The 27,356-nt window shown below is 44.0% G+C and overlaps 1 protein-coding gene across 1 annotated transcript in view; it reads right to left on the bottom strand.

Annotated features, from left to right (window-relative positions):
* The window catches only part of LOC148518860 (alpha-2-macroglobulin-like), a 158,927-nt gene that overhangs the window by 57,600 nt on the left and 73,971 nt on the right, over window positions 1–27,356 (bottom strand). The window contains exons 15-19 of the mRNA XM_088476943.1: window positions 23,874–24,019; window positions 15,037–15,192; window positions 9,858–10,007; window positions 7,972–8,086; window positions 3,640–3,718 (exon numbers count right to left, since the gene is read on the bottom strand). Coding sequence (XP_088333069.1) covers window positions 3,640–3,718; window positions 7,972–8,086; window positions 9,858–10,007; window positions 15,037–15,192; window positions 23,874–24,019 — 646 coding nt within the window. The remainder of the gene's footprint in view (window positions 1–3,639; window positions 3,719–7,971; window positions 8,087–9,857; window positions 10,008–15,036; window positions 15,193–23,873; window positions 24,020–27,356) is intronic.

Raw genomic sequence — 27,356 nt, 5'->3', positions numbered from 1 at the left:
CATGATAGATATAGCGGCCTCCCAGATGAGTCACATTTACTCTTATACAACTGAACAGGGTGTTTCCTGTTTTGACACTGCTGCTCTGGGAGTTGTTATATTGTATCAGGTCTCGTGTACCCTGCTATAAAGTATTGTGTTACAATGTTTCTGGAGGACATCATTATATTTGCCTTCTAGCAGCGCATTATTTGTTACACTTTATGCTGTTTTCAGTTTATGAAATTATTACTGGGGGTTTTGCCAGCAAACGAGGGCCTTCGTCTCAGTTTAATTCAGATTATACATACTTAAAATTGTTGGCACAAGATTGTTAGAGGATTCTACTATTTATATTTTATAGCAGCTAATTATGTGGTATTTTGTGTTGTAATTATCATACTATACCACTATCCTGAATTTCTGTGAACGAGTTTAAGTATTGTATGTATATCTATTAGCAGCTAAGTTTGTGGTATTCTGTATTATAATTATTGATTATACTATACCACTATCTTGAACTTCTGCAAATGAGTCATAACGCTTAAACTATACTATTTACTATTTACAGTCTGTTGATTTAACTACCATTTTGGGAGTATAATATCACTGCTCATAGAGACACGAATTGATATACTGAGAAATGCATAGACAATTAATTCTCTCTGACATATATGCTACGAACTGCGTTTAAACTGATCAGTTTACTTAGCTTAGTCACTGGACTGTCACCACAGATGTATTTACTGCTATGATTCGAGATCACCTTAGAAACTAATAAGAGGGGTGGAACTACCCATATAGGGTTAAAATTGCTAGACTGTGAACACACTGTGCATCTGGCATATTTTATTACTGTTATAGCAATTTAAGTGCTCCAATTGAAACTATTTCAAATTCGCTGAAGTATATGGTTACTCTATATGCTATATATGATTATTACCTATATGTTATATATGAGTTGTGTCTTTTTCGTGTTTGCATTCTATTTTAATTCTTTATTTATTAAAAGTTACATTTTAAATATTTTTTCAAGCAGTGCCCCCAAAAGGAGTCTTCTTTTTTCTCTCTGTCTTTAATATTGTGTTTGAAATATAACAGTTAGGAACTGATTGGTCTGTACTTTTTCTCTCACTATTTTTTGTCTCTCCAAGCTTTGATTCATACCGTAGTTTGAAAGTATCCAAGCAAAAGAAATAATAATAATAATGCCTGTCGACCTTTTGTACCTGTCGACCTTCTGTCCCTGTCGATCTAATGACTGTCTACCATTTCTATATAGATATTGTCTACCTTTTTACTGTTGGTTGGGAGGTTGGGTACCCCCACCACCGCAGCTATGGCGGCAGTGCCGGACCCCGTAGTCTGAATGGTTGCTGTGCGCATGCACATGGCATCCATTCAGTGCCGGGAGAGGGCTGGGGGAAGTCCAGCTAGTGACGAAGTTCTGGGCTCTCTCCAGCCTGATGTTACACGGGAGGTGTGCCATGCAGGCACACCCCCAAATAACGTCATTATGGGGTGGGTGGTCTATGATATTAGGCCACACCCCCATTTTTGGTCACGCGCAGCTTCGACGCAACTAGATGGGGTGACCATCACCCGGGCGGCACAGAGCACGGCTACCCCTGGAGCCGGCATCCCTGGCCTAGAACATGGGCTACTCAGTGTTTGGATGATCATTTTTAGCAGAGAAGCGATCAAACAAAAGAGCATAACCCCTCTCTATTAGTTACAATAAGCTATACATTGCAATGGGCTGTTCATATCCAAACTGGTGATTAGTTATCATTTATCTAGAACAGTCTATAAATGATATCTGGAGTCTGATTGTTTGCTCCACTTTTCCTCTTTAAAAGGTTTCATGAATTTCCTCCTTAGCATCAGAAGTATTGTTGTCAAATTGCTTTTCGTGTGTGTTTCAAGTGCGTGTGTTTTTCACTTTCATTTCTATCTTTATTTTGTATCTATGTTAATTTCCTAGGTTTAAGCCACAAGTGGCTCTTCAGCTGTTTTGGAAGTAAAATTCTAGCCAAGTTTCATTTAATTCTCCAGTGTTCCAGGGACAAACCCCAGCACTGTTGAAAGCATCTTAGAAGTCTTATAAGATGTCATCATACAGTATATTCCAGGGACAGTTAATTATTTTATTGTTATGATACAGTAATCAACTACAGTATATTGTTGCTTAGAGAAGGAAATGTTGATCCGTGCTATGATAAATTGTGGAATCTTGCTCACTATATTACTCCCTATGCATTCACATCTCAGAGTGTAGGCAACCTGGACATCAGCAATTTCAGATTAAATTCAATAGAATAAACATATTTCAGTGTAACACACCTAATATATATATATGACCAAATTATTATTTACTTGGTTTTAGAATAGTTCCACAATCCATACCACATGAGATTAATTCATCTGTAGTCACTAGCATGTTTGTCATCAGTGGCCCTCTAAGCTGGGTATACACTAGACCATTTTTTGAATGATTTGTTGTTTTCAAATGGATCATTTGAATCGTCCAGTGTGTACGCACTATGGACCTCATTCAGAGTCTCTCGCTAGATGCGATTGCTCGCCCCCAGCGTATGCAAATTTGTCACAGTGACGCCACGGGAAGTGAACGCTCGCCAAGGCATAAGTACGCCCACCATGTCTTAGCACGCGGCCAGCGTACGCCTACTCGCACAGACAGAGCCGCCCACCAGCACACGTCATCTCCAGGAAGTGTGTTAAAACATTGGTACATCGAGGACAATTGGAAGCGATCACAGCACTTGTGGTTGCCTACCGCAAGCACTGCGAGGACTTCAGTGTAAAAAACAGGCATGTGACGTGTACTATGACGCTGCGTGTTAATCATGCATGCCTCTAAAACGGCGTTGAAACACTCAGGCACGCCTGCGTTTGCACCTCCACACCCCCGTTATTAGTGTCCTGCCCCTGTTAACACCCACAAACGACCTCTCCTGTCACTCATTTCACTGGGCTGTCTTTGCTGGGCGAGCGAGAGGCCTGCGACCGCACAGAGTAGTTTGCGCCCGCGCAGAACGAAGCTTGCGCATGCGCGTACGCATACGCAAACCATTGGGCCACTTGCGAGCGCACAGTGCTAGTGTGAGACTCTGAATGAGGTCCTATGCGCACTCCTGCAGTGTCGTCCGTCGCATCCTCAGATCTTCTGAACATGCTGCTCAATCTGAGGATGTGACCGATAACCTCATGTATTTGGATGCAGTGGGGGAACGGCATATCATGCAATCGTTCACCAAATCGTGAGGTGTGTACGGACCTCATGATATGTCGATCGTCGCATCTTCCGTCGGCTGGGTACACAGGTCGTCTAGTGTGTACCCTGCTTAAGAGTAAGATATTTGGAAAAGGTTAGATCAAATTCGTCAATCTCTGTATTTCTCATCCTAGACCTTTAGGCATCTTGATTAACAGTTATGCATTGATACCTGTCTGTCATAATAGCAAAATGCATTCAAGTCACCAGCTGGTGCACAAGAGCAGCAGAAAAAAAGTGCATTGTTCTACATGAGCCTTTGCATCTCATGTTGCTTTGAGTAATTATATGTTACACACTGTACAGTAACAACCACAGTAATAAGGCTAGACATCGTATGACAGCTAGAACAGAGGAATACGTACCCCACAGGAACTAAATCAAACAACCAGGTGTCTGGGAAGTATCCTCTTGTGTGAGGCTTCTTCAGCTCTTGACCTTTTTCTTGGAAAATGAATGAAATATTAATGATAGGTGAAAGGAAGAAGGAATTAAGTGACAATAAATGAAATAAACAAATAAATAAAGTAACGTGTATCTTATTTCATCCTGTGATAACTCACACCCGGAAATAAAATGTAACATCTTGCAGCACATCTTGGATCAGCCGATACTGTATGTCTGCAGTTAGCATGTTTATAGGTTTATAAATTATGTTTATAATTTATGTTTATAATTTAGGTAACGATCAGTCAACATTAGACAAATTAGAAAAGCAAATAAATAATACCACAAAAATACAAAGAGGAAGAAGAGACACCTTCAATAAAATGACATGCCCAAAAGTATTACAATAAAATACAAAATCTATTTCCTCATGTAAAAGCATACGCAGCTGGCCAATTGTTGCATTCTGCGCATGCGTATGTATCGCAGTGCACGTGCGCAAACAGACAACTGTGAATGCATTGCATGCCATCTTGAGGATTATTTTTGTATTGCTTAATAATAATAAAAATAATTATAATAATAGTAATAAAAAAATTATAAAAAATAATAATATATACCATAAGTGAGAAACATGACAAGCATGTGATTAATGTGTGTATAAATCAAAACAAAATGTAAACTTCAAGCAAAGGTAACAAGTTTAAAAATTATACTCAGCACAGATGGAAATCAAGTGAAAAGACGTTAAGGTGTGTAAAGAGATTGCAGCTTATTTAAATTATATTTTGCTATATTGACTTTTATATTATTGTTGCATGAGAATATATTTAAATTGTAATTACAGTACACCGTATAAGTATAAACACATATTTAAGTCTGAGGATACTGTATTTTAGCCCAATCAAGTTAGAAAGCAAGTTGTTTCAGGGTTACAAGGGTTAATATAGTTTATGGTAGTCCATTTTATTTGAATCTACTTGTTAGCCTATGGGGATATTAGTGGGAGGAGTAATATTTTATAAAGAGGCAGGAAGAGGAACCATCTCTTTGTTTTCCAGTACTGATCCACCAGGACACAGACTGGCTACGTGTTTTACTGTTTGATTTTCAATGCTTTACTACTTCTCTCAATTAATTTTGTATATCACCGCTCTGGGTGTATTCTTTTGCACTGTTTTAGTCTTCACATTTCTTGTTAACTTAATTTTTGCCACTTTTCTTTCTATTCTTTATCTCTTCTCAGTTCTTTCCCCTTCCCCCTTTTCTGTAGTTTCCCCAATCCCTTTTTCCAGTTTAATTTCTCACCTTTTCTCTTCTTGTCTAAGTGCCACACTTTGTGATGCCACATCCACACCACAATGACCCACCCACCTAGCACCTGGCTGAGGCATCCAGGTCTATTATATCAGTTGCCCTGGCTGTCGAGAGGAGCAGATCGTAGCCTATGATGTAATACAATACCACACTCCCACCCAAAGTTATGGGGGGGAGTGTGGTGACCAGCAGCCTCCCCTTCCCATCTTGCTGCTTGGCTCATGGGGTGCCACTCCTTACTTGATTCTTTGACCACCCTGGCGTGCATTAGTCTACAGTAAGCTCTTGGAGACCTACCCGATCCACCCAGTCCTGATGGCCATTTTAGAACTTACTGCAATACTGTCACAATCCTGGCTAGTTTTTACCTTTTGTGACTTACCTCTGCCAGCTGCTCCATGGATCTGTGTTTGTAATTCTCCTGGGACATCTGCTCTGGCTGAATCATGCTGGCTGTGACATCTCTGTGTGTGCAGACTGCTCTCCTCCCCACACTGATTAATCACCTGGACCCTGCTCTGTCTGTGAGCATTGCTAGTCTTAATTGGAATCACAGGTGTGGTCCTGATTCTCAAGGACTGCAGAGATGATTACTCCCTCTGCATGTTGTGCCTTGCTCCACTCAGAATGCCACTGCCAGACCACCTGTCTGTATCCACCAATTGCTGCCAGACTCTAGGTATATAGATCCTCCTCTAATAGCACTCAGTGCTTGAACATCTTGTTATGTCCCATGGTATACTACTTGTGCTATAGCTGTACCTCTGTGTACCAGTATGTCCCAGGCTCTTGCTGGTTCCTTGACCAGTGTTATTCGTAAGCCTGCTGCGTTCAGCTATCCACACTACCAGCTTCTCCACATGGCTCCCAGGCCACACGAAGTAGCTTCCACACTACCATCTCTCATGTACGGCTCCCAGGCCGCTACAAGTAGCTTCCACGCTACCAGCTTTTCCACACGGCTCCCAGGCCACACCAAGTAGCTTTCACGCTACCATCTCTCACGTACGGCTCCCAGGCCGCTCCAAGTAGCTTCCATGCTACCAGCTTCTCCACACGGCTCCCAGGCCGCACCAAGTAGCTTCCACACTACCATCTCTCACCTATGGCTCCCCGGCCGCTCCAAGTAGCTTCCACACTACCAGCTTCTCCACACGGCTCCCAGGCCGCTCCAAGTAGCTTCCATGCTACCAGCTTCTCCACACGGCTCCCAGGCTGTGCCAAGTAGCTTCCACGCTACCATCTCTCACCTACGTCTCCCAGGCCGCTCCAAGTAGCTTCCACACTACCAGCTTCTCCACATGGCTCCCAGGCCGCACCAAGTAGCTTTCACACTACCATCTCTCACGTACAGCTCCCAGGCCACTCCAAGTAGCTTCCCAGCTACCAGCATTTACCCACAGCTATCCAGCCACTCCACGTAGCCACCCAGCTACCAGCATCCACCCATGGCTATCCAGCCGCTCCACGTAGCCCCTCAGCTACCAGCGTCTACTCACGGCTATCCAGTCGCTCCATGTAGCCACCCAGCTACCAGCATCTACCCACGGCTATCCAGCCACTCCATGTAGCCACCCAGCTACCAGCATCTACCCACGGCTGTCCAGCCGCTCCACATAGCCACCCAGCTACCAACAACTATCCACGGCTTCCCAAGCCACAACAAGTAGCTTCCCCACTACCATCCATCTGCAAGCTCATCTTCTGGTACCCCGACCAGCTCAGTCAGCCTACCTGCATGTCCCATTCCGGTCCCTCCAAGTTCCTTCTGGTCTCACTCCAACATTGCTAGTTCCAGTTCCAGTCACTCATCACCAAAGGCAGTTCTCACTGCTACCCAATTCCTATATTAAAAGAGCTATTCATGTTCCCCATGGTTCCAGTCCAGCCGGCCTCCAGTGAATCCAGTTCATCACCTGAGACAGGTAACTCACTAACACCAACTGTGACAAATACCTACTATTGTGCTAGTAGGTACCCGCTAACTAAAAATTACCCTCAGTTGTTAGGAGGTAGATGTCAGGATGCAGCATGGGATTAGCCGCTACTCACTACTGCACTGGCTTCCCCTGATCTTCAGAAGGTCAGACTCCAGGTTCAGCAGCAGGTGGCATATTCTCCCCAGGGTCTGCTAGGACACCCATGTGTTGCTCTGTGATCTGGTTCCTACGGTTACCGTCATGGATGCAGCCCTGACAGTCTCCATCACCTGATTAGCCCTTTACCAAATGGCAGCATTGGTTGCTGTCAGCTGACACTATCCTCCAATGGACTGCTACCATAGGGTATTTAGTCTGACTCCAGGAACAAGAAGCTGCTGTTCAACTTCGCTACTCCCAGTGATTACTAGCTGTTGCAGCTTTCCAGGTTCCATGTTCCTTCCTACCAGCCTAATGGAGTCCTTTTCGTTGGACAAAGCCTGGTGTTATTTATTGAGAGCTTGAATAAAGTCACTTTTGGGTGGTTCTTTCAACATGGCATTGGTGGGAAAGCGATGCTCTTCGGTAGCCACTTTTAAGCAGCACTTCCCCTTTGATATTGGTGAGTTATTTTTTACCTCAAAGTGAGTATCTGGTTGCCATCCTATGGAGGGACAAGTACTAGGCAAATTAAGGGAGGGGGAGGTGATTCTCCCCAGAGTGGGTGCCACATCGATCATTTAATTGACCTTCTTTGGCTTTTGCCGAAATTATGCACTGCTTTCTTACCACCCAGCCTGATTAAAATTTATTTATAGCAATACTCTGGACTGTAACCTCTTTCTCCAATCACTTTGTCTGCATACTGTAGATATTTCTTATTAGTTTATGGTTTAGGGTGAAATAGTAAAACCAATGGGTGACTAAACGTTTTTTATCACTTAAAAATGCATGTACTGTAGAAGACAATAAATTGTTAGAGTAACAAAATATTACTTATTTATGTCTGTAAAGTTTCCCCTTCAACTGGCCCAATTTAAATATATAATGTTTAGTACATAAATTTGTATTTACCTTTAGTGCTTTTAACTTTTTTTTGACTCAATGCAGAGCGGCCTGTGAACCCTCGTGGAACACAGATCGCTGGTTTTGTTATTCGAGTATTGGTAAAAACTACTAGATTTTCCACCTATAAAAGAACAAAAAACGTTATTAGTTAAATTAAATATAGTAAATACTTTTAAATAGCCACATAAATATTGTATTCTACAGATGCCAAGAAAGTAAACTACAGCATTAGTCATGGATTGTCCTAGTTTTATATTCAGTACAGTATTTTGTTCAGTAAACAATAGCAGCTACATAAGGGTTCAGGAATAAACAAATATGTTATTAAGGCTCCTTTCATATATAATATAATCGTACTTACCTACTGTTCCCAAACATCTGTGAGACTCCTGAATTTGAGGCAGTTTCCACAGAAACCCAGGACTGTAGATCTCACTTCTGCACCCCACCCACTCACTTGTAAAATGGATGGAACATGGGGTATAATGATGTAATTTGCGACATCATCTTGACCCTGCTGCATGATCCTGGAATTATTGTGGAGAGTAAAGCCTAATGACACATAATGCCAGCTCCCCACATTGGCCACTTGAATCGTCCTCTGAGATGTCTCCCGGAGGGATAAAAAGTTCATACTGACTATAGCACACAATCAAATCACAATTCAAAGCACTGAAAATAAGGCACATGCAAATCAACTACCCTATTGCCAGAACCACATTTTAATATCTTAATGATTCATTTAAAATTTTACAGTGTGACACCAAGTGCCGATTACTAACACAGTGAGGGAGCTGGTCCGCACCTCCGCGACCCCCCTGAGTGACTAAAATAGGGGGTTTGGCCCATGAGGTAATGCCCCCTGCACTTGAGGCCATTCCCCCTTTCACAGGCACTTGGCTTCGCCGCTCACACCATAACGCTCACACCATAACGAGACTTGGTTCGACTCGAAGCCCCAGAGTTCGGTTGTGTTCAGTTTTCAACTAAACAGAACAGCTCATCTCTAGAAATAATAATATGCTATACTTTTGTAAGAATAGTACTTTCATATGTTTATCCATCAAGTCAATGGTATGTGTTAATGGTATGCCAGTGATAATGAGGTAAAATATATCAGATATGCATGTGAGGCCACTTTGCATGAACCTTGAGGACTTTAGTGGCGTGCTGCAAATGGGTGGGTCTTTTTCATTAAAACATGCATCTCTGTGATGGGTGTAGTAGGTAATACCGCCGGACGGTTCAAATCCTGACAGCGGAAGCCCAGCAGAGGTGAAAATCCCGTTCGCTAATAAGGTAAGTATACTAACCCTATTTTCCCCCCTAACCGTCCCTTAGGGGTGCCTAACCCTAACCTCCCCGCCCAGTGCCTAACCCTAACCTCCCCTCTAAGTGCCTAAACCTAAGTCTCCCAGGGGGATGCCTAACCCTATCCTCCCCCTGGGGGTGCCTAAGCCTAACTCCCTCTTCCCCTAGCCTAACCCTAACCCTCCCGGGGGGGTGCCTAACCCAAAGTCCCCCAGGGAGCCCTAAAAGCTAACCCTTCCCCACCAGTGGCTGTCCGTGCCCGGCTTACCTTTGTTCGGTATGCCGGGCGTCGGTCTCCCGATGTAGGTCTAATGACAGGCATCGGGATTTCGACGCCTGTTGTTAGTACTTTGCCGGGATTAGACAGTCGGGAAGCTGGAGGTCGGCATTTAGACCATCGGCTACTTGACTACATCCCTCTGTGATGCATGATGTAAATGCCAAGATAAAACACTGTGTTACTATAAACAGCAGATAAAACACTGCGTTACTAGCTGGAGACTTTTATAAATAGCAGATAAAAAATTACATACTGTACAGTACATGAAACATAAAAGGAAATAAATATAGTTTTGACATACCATAAACAAATAGGAAGCATCTAATCGGAAATCCATATCACGATGTAAAGCGGTCTCATTTTCTTGGCATTGGAGCGTTACAGGTTCATATATTATATGTAGATGATGGTAAGGTACTTGTGAACGTAGGTTTTCTGTTAAACCATCTGACTGTGCACAAGATGATAGCAGAAATAAATTTGTGCAATGTTAGTGTTTACAATTAAATAAAATAAAAATAAACTATATACAATTTCTTTTGAACTGGCCACCAGTAATATAGGGCTCTTATTAGTAAAACATGCAGAAGCCAATTCATAATTATCAGTTTTTCTCACATTTTTACTCTCCGCATTTATATGTAAATTTCCTGGTGGAACAGACCATGTGATAAAGGTAAGTCCTAGCAAGGAGAAAACGTGGCTGCTGTGACGTTTGCTATTACAAAAGACGGCACCGTACGTAAGCATGAACCCGGCGCATGCACTGAGCAGGGTCCAACGGGAGAAGCAGGAAGAGCATTGTTGTCTTCCCTGGTTTTCTCCAGTGACAGGAGATAAAATGCCATCCAAAAAATGGTGTTATGTCTCTGAGAGAAGCATCGCTTCATTTAGCTCTATATATAGCATTAAAGTGCAGCCCCCATTGAAACCTAAACATCAGCTACAACCTGTGCCCAGGGGCAGGATGCACTAACTTCAGAAATGCAGTCAAACCCCCGAAAATAACACTTTCGGGGGTTTGACCGCATTTCTCAAATGCATCAGGCCGGAATGCAATACATTCCAGGACATTGATGCGGTGGGCAACGCCATTGTCAGATGGCATTGTCCAATAGAAGGCTATGGGCTTCTATTTGTGATGCCCCCACTGGCACGTGGCCTTCTGTGCATGCACAGATGGCCACCAGCGGGTCTCTCCTTGGTCTCAGACCCAAAAGTCCCTCATTCGCAAAGGACAACAGTTACAGAGAGAGTGATCCTTTTGCATATTCCTTCTTGCATACCGGCACAAATAATGCTGGCATGTACGCGAAGACTGGCTACGTCGTGCATCCCGCCCCAGGTGAATCAAACATTTTTCTACTGTATATCGCTCTATCTAGGTCTGACTACTGGGAGACAGCTCCCTTCACCTGGAATTTGCTGCCTGGACAGCTGGAGAGCACCAGGTTTCTCATTCACTGTGCAGCACTAATACATTTCAATTAAGACGTGCTGCTCATACGGAAACCTTGGATACAATGCCGGGTCTCGACTCTATCATAACACCACAATTATTTATTATCAGGTCTGTGTTTCATCCCCTGTTCATCTGGATGCAAGACCCATTAACTCGTATATCTTTTCACTGGGTAATTAGTTTAAGACTACTGTACTATCACTATTGGGCAATCAAACACTACCTATTAGTGACCACTGATTACATACTTTATTTGGTAATATTAAAAATTGTAAATTATTTATTTATTATATTGAATATTTGAGATTTGGTCAACATATGTGCAGTCAAGTACTCTTGTTCCTAAATTATTTTTGGGGGGATATGCACATCCTATTATATATCTGACAGCTGCATCTGTATCACCTCTAGACACAAGACACATCCCGTTCTTTTTCCCAAGCACAACTGGCTATACCTTTGGGAACACACTTTCAAACAAGCTTTCAGTAATATAAAAGATAAGACAAAAAAATGTAGACCGTGTAATAAGACTTTTACTGTGTTCTCTAAACTTGGTCCCCCTTATAGTAAAGTGCCTCATACACCTAGCCTCAAAACGCCACACATTGCGACTTTGGCATGAGTGAGCTGACAGCGCCAACAGACTGTGCTGATTCAATTGATATGTGACACTTGTATATCTCTGTGCACCTGAGTCTGTATATGAAGCACAACAGAATTTGGAATGAAAAAAGCTGCGTCCGTTACCATATACAGATTCAGAGAATCAGTTGCACTCAGATATACTGTACAAGTGTTGTAGCGTAGTCTCACGGGACCTGATAAAAAAAAATCAAGTCTCAATCATTTTAAAATGACTACAAACTATATGACATGAAATTTGGTCAAGTGTATCATTCATCCTCTACTTTTGAATACTAAATAAATTAAAATGGTTACAGGAACCTATCCTAATTTCTGTGAACTCAATATCTTAATTAACATTTAAAAAATAAGGTCATTTGAAGACTTGGGGTAAAAGACAGGGGTCTGTTCTGGAGAAACAGGACATCTGTAGGTCGTAATATAAAAAGATGTATTTGTTTTTGTGTGTTTTATGGTCTAATTTAAATTTGAATATTGTTACTCGCTGGAGAGTAGTCAAAACCATTAAAATGCATTGATGTTTGCTATGGTGTGTAACTGTACTGTAACAGAAAAGGCCACGAGAAAGCAAGTGTATAAACAAACAGTAAAACAAGTATTGGTACTGTATATAAAAAACAGTTGTCTGCGCTTGTGAGAGAAGGGAAAAAAGCAGCCCGTTTACCACTATAAAAGTATCTATAAATTGTATCAGCCAGGCGCTAAAGGATATAAATCAAAATAAGAATAAAAATAAAATTAAAAAATAATAGAAGCAAATTAAATATCTTGAAAGCATAGAATACTGTATATATTTATTTAAAATAAAATTTTAAAGGTAAAATGTTTAAGCTCTTTTATTGAACAGATGGTAGAAGCGGGGCTGACAGAATTGTCCTTATTGCCGCATGTATACTGAGCATGCTGTGTGTGAAACGTGTTGGATTGAAGAGCGGAGGCAGCTTCTCTATTAGAGACATCGAGCTAATGTATCGGGAGCCGCAACATTACACCTGCCCGGCATCTGACGTCGTTATCGAGCGCCTTGGACGCGAAGGATACCAGAGCAGAGACGGAGATACAACACGGGACATTGCCAAGGCACTATACCGCATCTACCAAAGCCAGGACCGGACGTGGTCTAGCGGTAAGTGAGGGCTAGTTAGGGATAGCAGCGTGCTCAGTATACGTGCGGCAATAAAGTTTTTTCTGACAGCCCCGCTTCTACCATCTTTTCAATAAAAGAGCTTAAACATTTTACCTTTAAAATGTAATTTAAATATATATTCTATGCTTTCAAGATATTTAATTTGCTTCTATTATTTTTTTATTTATTTTAATTTATATCCCTTAGCGCCTGTCTGATACAATTTATATTAAAACAAGTATACTAAAGTCAGAAACCTTCCCCTAAATTGTATTTAGGGCTAAACTAGCTTCTTTCAATTGGCAAAATGGAATATAGGCCCTCATTCAGAGCCACTCGCTAGCGGCAGTACGCTCGTTCCGAGCGATGTTCGCACATCTGTGCATGCGTACGGATTGTTATACGCATGCGCAAACCAGTCAGTGCGGCCGAAATTCATGTGCTCGCAATTTAGCGAATGCCTGCTATTTTGAGTGACAGAATGAGGCGTATGTGGGTGGTAACAGGGGAAGGTGCTTGAAAACGGGGAGTGGAGATCAGAACGCAGGCGTGCTTAAAGGTCAAAACGGGCATTTTATGGGTGTGCATAATTAATACAGCAGCGTCATTGACCACGTCACTGGGTTATTTTATAGCCAGAACTGCTCGCAAGATTGTGGTAGCAAAAACCAACCACAAGAATAGCGAGCAGTTCATACGCTGGTCGATGTACTCGATTAATCTAATAAATAGCGGACATGACGTATGGTGCGAGCGGCCAGGGGGCGTTTTTAACAAATAAACGAGCGTATGTTTTGCTCGCTCGTTCAGACTTAGAGGTGTGAACAGACTGCAATTTGCGAACGGATCATTTGAATAGCCACCCCTTGTTTTTGAACGAACGACCGCAAATAGCGAACGGCTCTGAATCAGGCCCATAGTCAGCATCCTGGTGCTCAGGATCCCGACGGTCAGAATACCGGCTCCGGAATCCCGATGATAAGTATTAGGCTTATGGGTTTATTTACTAGGCTATGTTAGTAATAACAAGGTACCAGCCTATCAACTCCTAACTGCCATGTCACGGGCTGTGTTTGAAAAATGGCAGTTAGGAGCTGATTGATTGGTACCTTATCACTGTTCACTTTATCTTTAAACAAAGCTTAGTAAATAGACCCCTTAGTGTTAAGGTTTAGGCACTAGGAAGAGTGATAGGTTAGACTACAGGTGGTGTGGGTTAGGGTTATGCTGTGGGAGTGGGTGGTTAGAGTTAGGCTGTTGGAGGGGTGGATTAGGGTTATGGGAAGGGTTACAGTAAGGGTTAGAATACTCACCAACATGCTTCAGGATGTTGACTGATGGGATTCCGGAGCCAGAATTGTCACTGTTGGGATTCTAACCGCTGGGACCATGTACTCAACTCAGCATAGTGACATATACACAGAGTTACCCTGTCAGAGATCCTGAAGCTACTCTCTCCTGACAGCTGGGTGGCAGCCTGCCAGTCATCACACACTACATTAAGCAGTGCACTTTTTCAACTTCTCAGGTTCTTAAGCCATTGGAGTGAGTCACTTTGGAACTGTGGGAGGTTGTTGTGTAATCCAGAAAGAAAGTGTGCAGGTGTTCTTATTCAAGTAAAATCATCTTCAATGCAGAATAGGTCAAAAAGTTGTAAAGTTGATGGAGTCTGCTTTATAACTTAAAATCCAGAAATCAAGTGAACCATTCACTTTTATAGGGTGGAAAGTATTAAGCATCGCATCGTGGATGTGATACATCCCGCAACTTATTGGGGACACACTGGCTTTAATAATGCTTGTATGTACCTAGAAAAAGGACTGCTCTCCCGATAATAGTTGTCCTTTGCGATAGAAGGACTTCTGGGTTTATGACCCAGGAGTCCTTCTGTGATTGTGCAGAACAGTGCGTGATGCATGGGACCGGGGGACAGGGTTCCAAATGGATCCCTCTCAGAAGCAAATGTGGAAAGAAGCTCATAGTCTTCTCCTGGGCAATGGATCAAAGTTGCATTCTGGAGCTTTGTACATAAGGGAATGCAGCCAAAACTCGGAAAACTTAATTTTCGGAGTTTTGGACAAATTTCCAGCTTTAGTACATCCCTCTCATATTCTCCAAATATTTTGGCAAAGGAAATAAAAGTATTACCAGAAGACCACATTAGGTAATGAATGTTTTGAAAAAAGGAATGATGAGCCATAATATTTATTTTTAACCATAGTGTAAGTATAAATCTAACCTTACCAAAACTCTTGGTAATGATAATTCCTCATGAGGTGCATGAAGTAAGAAACCTTTATCCACAGATCGCACAGAGCACCAGGATCCAGACTCTGCTGTAACCTTAAGCTTCACCTTTTCTCCAGGACGGACCTGGTCTTCAGAGAAACTGAGTTGTACCTGTTTGAAATATTGAGCATTAAGCAGAATACAAAAGTAAGATTTTAAAGTAAAAAGAATACTTGGTTCAGTAATCACATAAACTCGTATAGCTTTTTTTATTTTTTTTTATTTTGATTCTTGTATATTTTTATTCAATAAGATTTGTACTCCTTGCGGCTAGGATTATAACCCAGTTATGGATGGGCTTTGAGTTTCATACCTGAAAATGCTGCCTCTTACACCAGTCTGGGAAAATGTGAAATTAAACAATGCTCAGTGTAAGAATGTCAACTGTGTTGACAACATTCTACTACGCATTGTTTACTTTTAAAGTTATTATGCCTTGAGAAGTCCTAATATTCTATACACAGGGAGTTCATGAGGCCAAAACTAATCTTCAGAGACAAAGGGATCCCCTCCTTGCTATGATTATGGACAGACAAAATCAAAATACTCCCTGCATGCCTAAAGAGGAACCAACCAGCAAATTCCATAAAATGACAATGGTTTGAACACTTTTTTTGTGGCAGTAGAACTAGTCACTACAAAGGCCTTTGCTGGGCTGTGTACGCAAATATAGATATTTCTTTTGTGGTAATATATATAAAAAAAACAAAACACTTAATGTACTGTACATTGAAAATGAAAGAATTTACCAGCATTTCAGCAGTTTTTTTATGTGGTCTTATTACTAATGTAGGACAGCTGCCCTAATAACTCTGTTGTCACAAAGATATATTAACCATTAACTTGGTAAACATCACATCCTGATGTCAGCCCAATGAGCTATTCAAGAATTACTCTCTCATATTGTAATTTTATTCCACCAACTGTCATTCTCTGAAGAAGTCTGGATTAACACAGACGAAAACGCGTATGACGTATTCACTTACATTCTTGTTACTGGGCAATTCCCTGTCTTCTTAAAAGAGAAGACTCAGCAATTAATAGAATAAATCACAAAAACTTCTACTGGGAAACCCAGGTGGGCAAACTAAGAAACTGCTAATAGACAACATCAACATCAGCCGACTAGTTTTGCCTCTGGACACCATCTCCACCTACAATATGTGCATACAGTAGTAACACAAGAATATCTTTAACTGGTCTCTGTTCTACTACAACATTACCTTCTAATGGAGCTTAATCCGAACATAAAATTTAATCCCACCTACAGTAATCGCCTAAACTGTAAATTATTCTATAGACTACTTATATCCATTTAAATCAAGAACCACCGTTAGCATTACAATAATACTACATATACAGTAGCACGTACATACTATCAAAGGTGCACTACGTTACCTACAGTGTAACTATTTTCTCTATTGCCTTAAGTTGATGATTAGCAGAGATTTGTTTTTTAAACATTTTATGAGATTATTTTTGTGATGATTTATGCAGTTAATTTATTTATCTTTCCGCTATTTAATGTGATCATTTTTATGTGACTATTTTCTGTACAATGCATCACTTTATGTGTTTCAAATACAATCATTTTAAACTCTTGTAAGTATCAGATCACCTTCTGCGTTAAGAAAATTAGACTCTATGGGCCTGGTTCTGATTCGGACACCGCAGAGCCCGCGTCTGCCGGTCTTGCATTTGCAAATTTTTTGCTAATTCCGCCACAAGTCTTCCCTGGTGTACAGTTGTACATCTGACTGTGCAAGGACTGAGATGCCCACTTTAAATGTCTTTATATGCTGAAATACCGCTTGGTGGATCCAGACGCAACTATTGGTCATACCATCTAAGCAGGGCCGGCCCTAGCCCAAATATTTTGGTAAGCGAGTATATTTTTTGGTGCCCCCCTATGCAGTGCCCCTTTTACAGTGCCCCCAGTAGTGGTCCCCCTTGTGCAGTGCCCCTAGTGCCCCCAGTAGTAAGCCCCTTATATAGTACCCCCCAGTAGTAGTCCCCCTATGCAGTGCCCCCAGTAGTAGTACCCCCTATGCAGTGCCCCTTATATAGTGCCCCCAGCAGTGGTCCCCCCTGTGCAGTGCCCCTTGTTCCCCCAGTAGTAAGCCCATTATATAGTGCCCCCTGTAGTACTCCCCCCTATGCAGTGCCCCCAGTAGTAGTACCCCTATGCAGTGCCCCTTATATAGTGCCCCCAGCAGTGGTCCCCCCTGTGCAGTGCCCCTTGTTCCCCCAGTAGTAAGCCCCTTATATAGTGCCCCCAGTAGTACTCCCCCCTATGCAGTGTCCCCAGTAGTAGTACCCCCTATGCAGTGCCCCTTATATAGTGCCCCCAGCAGTGGTCCCCCCTGTGCAGTGCCCCTTGTTCCCCCAGTAGTAAGCCCCTTATATAGTGCCCCCAGTAGTACTCCCCCCTATGTAGTGCCCCCAATAGTGGTACCCCCTATGCAGTGTCCCTTATATAGTGCCTATATAGTGCCCCCAGTAGTACTCCCCCCTATGCAGTGCCCCCAATAGCGGTACCCCTTATGCAGTGTCCTTTAAACAGTGGCCCCAGTTGTAGTTCCCCCCTATGCAGTACCCCCAGTATTGCCCTTTATCAGCAATGTATCTGCATTCTAGGCGCAGATACACTGGCTGAGTATGGTCTCCAATGTGAGCGATTAACTCTGAGGGCCTGATTCAGTAGTGTACACAATTGAGATTACGGTTGTACATCGAATGACCGGAATGCATATAAGCCGCATACCACATGCGCAGTGATCACACTGTGTTTACGGATGCACAGTGGTATCTATCGCATAGTGAGTGACAGGCTGTCAGCGTTTACGGGTGGTGACAGTGGGGTGGTTGGAACAACGCAGACATGTCTGTACGTTTGAACCCCATTTCATGGATGTGCATAAATTCATCACTGCAATTGCAGCACAAGAGCTCACTGCGTGCGAGGAGACTTGCAGTGTCTGCAGCTGGTCAGACCTATTGTAAATGCCGCATAACTAGCCGATGTGCGTTGATGGTAACGATGTTTACACAGAACAGCAACATTGGAGGGATATGAGAAAGCAGCAGTGGGTGTCTTTATGCTAACTGAGCTGGGCCAGGCATTAGCATATTTTCGCAGCTCATTCCGCATCGGACACCTGCGGGAAGGGAGGGCGACGGCACCGGGAATCTGCAGGGGGCATGCGCCGGACACTCGCAGGGGAAGGGGGGGCATCACTGGACACCCGCAGGGGCGAGGGAGAGGCAGCACCGGACACCCGCATGGGGGAGGGGGGCCGCGCCGGACACCCGTGGGGGGGGCTTGATCGGACACCAGAGGACACGAGGTGGAAGGGGGTTTTAGCCAGCGGGGAATAAAGAGTGAGGGAGGGGGGGAGCAGTGAGGAAATCCTTGTGGATACCTCAGCTGCAGGGGAAAAGTATCACAATTCCGAAAAGCTGACTCTGCAAAGAGAGCAGTTTTTAAGAAAGTGATACTTTTGTGAGTGAGGCATAATGAATGCCTCCAAAACATCTTTTAAAGTTGCAGTGAGTTTAAAACATAATTATCACTAATGATAAGGAATAGCCCCTATTTGCTGAGAGGGGGACATTAAGTGGTGCTCTGAGGTTAACATTCTGTGCTGTGAGGGGGGCAGTATGCGTTGCTGAGAGGGGGACATTATGTGCTGTGAGAGGGACATTATGTAGTGCTGTGAGGAAGATATTCAGTGGTGTGAGGGGGGCAGTATGTGGTGTTGTGAGGAAGATATTCTGTGGTGTGAGGAGGGCAGTATGTGGTGTTGTGAGGAAGATATTCTGTGGTGTGAGGAGGGCAGTATGTGGTGTTGTGAGGAAGATATTCTGTGGTGTGAGGGGGGCAGTATGTGGTGTTGTGAGGAAGATATTTTGTGGTGTGAGGAGGGCAATATGTGTTGCTGTGAGGGGGCAGTATGTGTTGCTGTGAGAGGTGGACATTATGTGCTGTGAGAGGTACATTATGTAGTGCTGTGAGGAAGATATTCTGTGCTGTGAGGAAGATATTATGTGCTGTGAGGACGGCAGTATTGTGTTGCTGTGAGAGGTGGACATTATGTGTTGTGAGAGGGACATTATGTAGTGCTGTGAGGAAGATATTCTGTGCTGTGAGGGGGGGCAGTATGTGTTGCTGTGAGAGGGACATTATGTAGTGCTGTGAGGAAGACATTCTGTGCTGTGAGGAGGGCAGTATTGTGTTGCTGTGAGGAAGATATTCTGTGCTGTGATGAAGATATTATGTGCTGTGAGGAGGGCAGTATGCGTTGCTGTGAGGAGGGCAGTATGTGTTGCTGTGAGAGGGACATTATGTGCTGTGAGAGGGACATTATGTAGTGCTGTGAGGAAGATATTCTGTGCTGTGATGAAGATATGTGCTGTGAGGACAGCAGTATTGTGTTGCTGTGAGAGGGACATTATGTGCGAAGAGGGGGACATTATGTAGTGTTGTGAGGTTGACATTGTGCTGTGAGGAGGGCAGTATGTTTTGCTGTGAGGAGGACATTATGTGCTGAGTGGTGGACATTCTGTGCTGTGAGGGAGGGAGCATGTATTTCTGTGAGGAGGACATTATGTGCTGTGAGGGGAGCAGTATGTGGAGCTGAGAGGGGGACATTATGTGCTGTGAGGGGGCAGTATGTGGTGCTGTGAGGAGGACATTATGTGCTGTGAGTGGAGCAGTATGTGGTGCTGTGAGGAGGACATTATGTGCTGTGAGGGGGCAGTATGTGGTGCTGTGAGGAGGACATTATGTGCTTTAAGGAAGGCAGTATGTGGTGCTGTGAGGGGGACATTATGTGCTGAGAGTGGGACATTATGTAATGCTGTGTGGGGGACATGTGCTGTGAAGGGGCAGTATGTGGTGCTGTGAGGAGGACATTAAGGGGGTCATTCAGGCCCACTCACAAGTGGCAGTACGCTCGCAAGTGGGTCGATGTGCCCCACTGCGCATGCGCACGACAGAGGGAGCTCCGTCGTGTGCATGCGCGAGACCCGGACTGCGACAGCCAAGCTGTCGCTCCGGGTCTCGCACCAAAGGGGGCGTGCTGTCGATGGTGACTGACAGCACGCCCCCTTTGGTGGGCGTGCCGGGGGCATGCCTGCCAGACGGAGGCGTTCCCATGGGAACGCCTACCGTCTGAAGCCGGCCCCACTGACATCACTAGTGATGTCAGTGGGAGTGATTTTGGCTCTGATAGAGCCAAAATCACTCCAGGGCCTGCTGCAGGGAGACCCTAACGCAGGGTCTCCGTCGCAAGTCCGATGGTCGCGATGGTCAAGACTATCGCGACCATCTTTTTGGTCGCTCGTATATGCTGTGGGTGGTGACCCACAGCTATACGAGCGTCCAGGAGGACGCTCCATTTTAATGGAGGAGGGCCCTGATTCAGAGCGAGCGCTCTTGTCAGAGCGTCCGGCTCTGAATCAGGCCCTATGTGCTTTAAGGAAGGCAGTATGTGGTGCTGTGAGAGGGACATTATGTGCTGAGAGTGGGACATTATGTAATGCTGTGAGGGGGACATGTACTGTGAGGAGGGCAGTAAGTGCTGCTGTCAGAGGGAAATTATGTGCTGAGAGAGGGACATTATATTGTGCTGTGAGGTTGACATTCTGTGCTGTGAGAAGGGCAGTGGGTGTAAAAAATAGAATTAAACTAATATTGTCTTTCACATGGGGACTATAGGTCCCAGCAAGCCTTTCCCGCATGCCAGTACTTGTAGTCAGCCCCGACCTAGGCAACGCTGGAGAGGGTTTACCTCTTTGTTGGAGGGTCTCCATCTCCGCAGAAATTCCCAGTCTGGGCTGACTAGTTGGGAGTGAAAATTCTTTGGCTAGGGGACATCGTCAAGTATATCCCATAGCTGCAGTATTACACCCTCCGCTAGTGGAACTTGGTGCTGGTTCTAAAAATACGGGGGCCACTATGCAAATTTTTGCCTGTATTTTTAGAACCAGGACTAGCTCACAGAGCATGGTGCTGGTTCACTAAATATAGGGGACCACAACACCTTTTTTCCCCGTATTTTTGGAACCAGGGCTGGCTCAAAAAGCCCGGGGCTGGTTATGCTTTTGGGTGGGAACCCTTTGTAATTTTTTTTATTTTAACACTTCAATGGCTTTATTACAGTCAGAACCATGCATGGATCACAATGATCTTTGTATGTTTCCGCTAAACACGCTGCTCAGAAGGGCGTCTAGTATAAACTTCTATTTTGGACCGAGTTTGATTTATTTATACCCGTGATTGCAATAACTATTCTTGGTAAATTCCTGTGTTAAATTCCTGTCCATGGAAAGTACTTGTGAGTTTGGATTAAGATGTATTTATTTCTATTTATGTTTTCACCTGTGTTTTCCATATAGAATCATGATTTTACACCTGTGTTTGCCTTTAGTAAATTTCTGAGTTTGAAAAAATGCCCAAACACACCTGTGAACGCAATCTCGCCAATCTTCTTAGTAAAATAGTACTTCTAAGCCAAAATATAGGCAGGAAATTAATGTGGCAAAAAAAATTCTTAAATAGTGTATATCGCAGCCAGACACAGAGATCTGGAACTACATAAAATAAATAAATAACAATACGGGGGTCAGTGTGATATGGAGTGAGGAAGCAATGAGATAACTGTAGAGGGGGGTCCAGGGGCAATCAGGGAGATCCATGTATTCTAATACTTTATGTTGGCTGGCAGTCAATGCTGCATCAGTGCAGCATTGTGCCCTGGGCCAGCCAGGCCCCCTAAACCTATGACATCATGATATTCAAGCTTAGGGGGTGGGCCCCCCACTCTTACGAAGTGGAGCACTATCTGGAGCATCCTAAATATGCTAAGTTTTATCTATTTACTATAACAGTTATCCTGTATAGTTACTGGGGCATTTGCCATTTATTATTGACTGACCCTGTAGCATAGTACCTGAAAAAATACTCAACACCAGCATATGCAAGGTTAAATTATCAGGTTTGTGGACTACTCTGGTGTATAACAATACCTGATACAGCCATTTATAGAAAATTCAATAACTTATACTGTACATTCAAATCTTTGGGGGACAATTAACTAAACTGTGGTTTAATATATATTGTGCAATACACCACACATCCAAACTGCAGGACTAAGGCATTTTCATCCTGCAGCTTGGCAAGCGACAGGTCAGTTTGTGGGGGTTTTACTAACCTATTAACAACAAGCAGCATATGGCTTAGGCCAGACAACAAAACCAAATTTTAAACACCAATTTCATCTCTTTCATTTAATACAGCTCAGTCTACTCAGAATTTGCCTCGGTCTCTAAAGGTACGCACTAGACGATGTCTAGTGTGTACGATCTCGTTAGCGATGGGACCAGGCAGGGGTGCCGGCATCGACAAGTGTATACACATTTGCTGATGCCGTCGACGATGGAGTGACGACGAGGGCCGTGCTGCTGAATGCAAATTATAACGATATCGCCTGTCGGACGATGTGCCCGATATGTCGCTCCGGTGCGCCAGATCGGGTGACATATTGTCTCGTGTGTACCTGGCTTTAGGGTGGTGTGAGGAACAGATCAGAGAACTACAAGATTCAGCATGCACATGTACACAAATGTTTACATAATAATTAGTATTATGTGCAGTTTTGCCTTTAGTAATTTGCACAGTTCACAAAGCAGCAGTTTGCTGAAAAAGCAGTAAAATTTAGACCTTAATTTGTTGTATGTCAATTTCCACCTTAAAACCTTCCAGCTCTCAGTCTAACCCTCTGCTCTATGCTCCTTGCTCCCATCTGATTCATCCCTGTCTGTCTGCACCTTCCCTTTATTTTGTAAGTTCTCACGAGCAGGACCCTCTTCTCTTGTGCTTTTGATCCCCTCACTTATAATTTCCTCCAAACTACCAACATAGGCATTTAACCTATGGGTTCAGATATGGCTTATTTTGTGAGTATTTTGACTGAATATGTAGCAATGTTTATATAGCGTGTATACCATGTTATGCAATGTTTCGTACTGTAAGTCTTTTGCACTTTTTTCTTGTTTGTTTGCACTAGTTATGTTTATGTACTATGGGGGTCTATTCATAAAGCAGAGAAGAGCCCTGTTTAGATGAAATTAGGGATCTTCCCTGCTTCGTGCAATTCATGGAGCAAGTTACCATGGAGAAGGTTACTCCTTCTCCAGCGGCACCCCTGCTCCATGCCTGCATTGCATCACCATACTTTTGTATGGTGAGTGCGATTCATAAAGGCACGGAAAGCTCAGCTTTCCTTTCCTCTCCTGCGGTACAGATTTGCCATCTGAGTGTAAATTAATCTGTACAACGCACCAAACAGAGCAGGGAAGTGGCATACTTCCCTGCTCTCTGTCCGGCACCCGGCACTGGCTCCGCCCCCTTTTCCCAGTGTCCTTTGCATCAGGTCTGACGTGACCTGCTGGTCTCAGACGCCGAGGCATGTGCAGTGAGAAGCAGGCATAACGGTCTCCTGATATGTCTGCATTCTCACTGCTTCCAGGGATCGTGGAGGGGACAGACAGCGCCAGAAGATGCCGGAGAGGTAAGGATACATGAATGGCTACTGCTATAGTGTCATTTATTGTGAGCCACTTCATGTTCTTTATGAATAGACCCCTCTGTAAGGCACTATGGACCACTTGTGGCACCATATAAATAGAGGATGATAGTAACAATGTAATTTAAGTCAACAACTATCCTCTTCATACACATTTACCACCTCTATGAAGCATTCTGGTATTGTCGATTCTTATTTACTCACCTGATTCTTGGAACAGTCTGCAACGTTGTATTGTGCTCTACCTACAACAGTTTCTCCATTGTGCAATACAGCGAAAATGAAGAGATCAAAAGCAGGAGCCAAATTTGTGTCTACATGGACATTTATAGAGAATGACCCATGTACTGCTGCAAACAAAGTAAATAACATAAATCAGACACAATCCTGCATTGGTGACCGTATAGCAAACATCTCAGAGCAGAGGCTTTGCCAACCAGTAGAGAGGATGAAGTCTGCAAACAACATGAATACTACAGTGCATGGCATAAATAAATAAATATATATATATATATATATATATACTAAATACAGTACTGATAGCTCATGCAGTGTAATCTACCAGATTATGCACTGTAGTGAATAGACCATAGAACTATTGCAATTATGTAACATATATATATATATATATATATATATATATATATATATATATATTAGGGGTGTGCACCGGCCACTTTTCGTGTTTTGGTTTTGGATCTGGATCTTTCTTCGTGTTTTGGATCTGGATTGGTTTTGCCAAAACCACCCTTCCGTGTTTTGGGTTCTGGGTTTTGTGTTTTGGATCTGTATTTTTTTTTAAAAAAGCATAAAAACAGCTAAAATCACAGAATTTGTTGGTTTCTCTGCTCCTATGCTATTATTAACCTCAATAACCTTAATTTCCACTCATTTCCAGTCTATTCTGAACACCTCACAATAGTGTTTTTATGTCCAAAAGGTTGCACCGAGGTAGCTGGATGACTATGCTAAGCGACACGAGTGGGCGGCACAAACACGTGACCCATCTAGGAGTGACACTGCAGTGGCAGACAGGATGGCAGTTAGAAAAACTAGGCCCCAAACTGTACATAATGCAAAGAACAAAAAGAAGTGCAAGATGGAATTGTCCTTGGGCCCTCCCACCCACCCTTATGTTGTATAAACAGGACATGCACACTTTAACAAATCAATCATTTCAGCGCCAGGGTCTGCCACACAACTGTGGCTGAAATGATTGGTTCGTTTGGGCCCCCACAAAACAAGCTGGCAATTAATGTGTCCCTGCACAAACTGGCTCTACGGAGGCAAGATGTCATCCTCATCCTCCTCATCCACCGATTCCTCACCCTCTTCAGTGTGTACATCCTCATCCTCACAAAGTATTAACTCGTCCCCACTTGAATCCACCACCACAGGTCCCTCTGTACCTTCTGGAGGCTGGTCTCCCTGGAAGAGCTGATAATTCATTTTGATGAACATCATCTTCTCCACATTCTGTGGAAGCAACCTCCTACGCCTTTCGCTGACAAGGTTCCCGGCTGCACTAAACACTCTTTCGGAGTACACACTGGAGGGGGGGCAACTCAGGTAAAATAGAGCCAGCTTGTACAGGGGCCTCCAAATTGCCTCTTTTTCCAGCCAGTACAGGTATGGACTGTCTGACATGCCTACTTGGATGCTGTCACCGATGTAATCCTCCACCATTCTGTCAATGGTGACAGTATCATATGCAGTGACAGTAGACATGTCAGAAATTGTTGCCAGGTCCTTCAGTCCGGACCAGATGTCCAAACTTGGTCCTGCCTGCCCTGCATCACCGCCAGCAGGTTGCTTAGGATACCTAAGTTTTTTCCTGGCAGCCCCAGTTGCGGGAGAAAATGAAGAAGGAGCCGTTGACGTGTCACGTTCCGCTTCAGCTGACAGTGTGTTCACCAGCAGGTCTTTGCACCTCTGCAGGCTTGTGTCGGCCGGAAAGAGAGACACCACATAGGCTTTAAACCTAGGATCGAGCACGGTGGCCAAAATGTAGTGGTCTGATTTCAACAGATTGATCACCCTGGAATCCTGGCAAAGCGAATGAAGGGCTTCATCCACAAGTCCCACATGCCGAGCGGAATCGCTCCGTCTTAGCTCCTCCTTCACTTTCTCCAGCTGCTTCTGCAAAAGCCTGATGAGGGGAATGACCTGACTCAAGCTGGCTGTGTCTGAACTGACTTCACGTGTGGCAAGTTCGAAGGGCGGGAGAACCTTGCACAACACGGAAATCATTCTCCACTGCGCTTGAGTCAGGTGCATACACCCTCCTTTGCCTATGTCATAGGTGGATGTATAGGCTTGTATGGCCTTTTGCTGCTCCTCCATCCTCTGAAGCATATAGAGGGTTGAGTTCCACCGCGTCACAACCTCTTGCTTCAGGTGATGGCGGGGCAGGTTCAAGAGTGTTTGCTGGCGCTCCAGTCTTCGGCACGCAGTCGCTGAATGGCGAAAGTGGGCAGAAATTTTTCGGGCCACCCAAAGCGTCTCCTGCACGCCCCTGTCGCTTTTCAGAAAATTCTGCACCACCAAGTTTATTGTGTGAGCAAAACATGGGACGTGCTGGAATTTGCCCAGATGTAATGCCCGCACAATATTGGTGGCGTTGTCAGATATCACAAATCCCCAGGAGAGTCTAAGTGGGGTAAGCCACTGGGCGATGATTTCCCTCAGTTTCTCTAAGAGGTTGTCGGCGGTGTGCCTCTTACTGAAACCGGTGATACACAGCGTAGCCTGCCTTGGAACGAGCTGGCGTTTCTGAGATGCTGCTACTGGTGACGCTGCTGCTGTTGCTGCGTAAGGTGATACATCTACCCAGTGGGCTGTCACAGTCATATAGTCCTTAGTCTGCCCTGTTCCACTTGTCCACATGTCCGTGGTTAAGTGGACATTGTGTACAACGGCATTTTTCAGGACACTGAGGACACTTTTTCTGACGTTTCTGTACAGTCTCGGTATCGCCTGCCTAGTGAAGTGGAATCTAGACGGGATTTGGAACCGGGGACACACTACCTCCATCAATTGTCTAAATCCCACTGCACTAATGGCGGATACCGGACGCACGTCTAACACCAACATAGCAGTCAAGGCCTCAGTTATACGTTTTGCTTCAGGATGACTGCTGTCGTACTTCATCCTCCTCGCTAAGGACTGTTGGAGGGTCAATTGTTTAGTAAAAGTAGTGGTGTTCCTACTTCCTCTCTGGGATGATGAACGACTCCCAGCAGCAGCAGCAACAGCAGCAGCGGCAGCAGTAGGCGTAGCAATGCAGGATCCTCCAGAGGAATCCCGGATAGGAGAGTCAGTCATGCCAGTGACATGGCCTGCAGGACTACTTCCGATCCTGACTAAGGAGGAAATTGACGAGGAGGGAGTTGACGGTGTGGTTTGCAGGCGCTTGGATACAACAGGACAACGGGATTTAGGTGTCCCTGGACTGCTTACGGTCTTAGCCAAAGTTTCTGAACTTGACAGTAACTTTTTATGAACGCGCTGCAGGTGCCGTATAAGGGAGGATGTTCCTAGGTGGTTGACGTCCCTACCCCTACTTATTTCACCTTTACATATGGTACATATGGCAAGACAGTTGTTGTCTGGATTTGGATAGAAATATTGCCAGACCAAAGAGGTGGAATGTTTGGTCTTCTGCCCAGGCATGACCGTGATGGGCTT

Source organism: Taudactylus pleione, unplaced genomic scaffold (genome assembly GCF_031769625.1).
Source record: "Taudactylus pleione unplaced genomic scaffold, aTauple2 ptg000198l, whole genome shotgun sequence".
In the NCBI taxonomy this organism is placed as follows: Eukaryota; Metazoa; Chordata; class Amphibia; order Anura; family Myobatrachidae; genus Taudactylus; species Taudactylus pleione.
The sequence above is the reverse complement of the archived record's forward strand: the minus strand, read 5'-3'. Positions and strand labels throughout refer to the sequence as shown.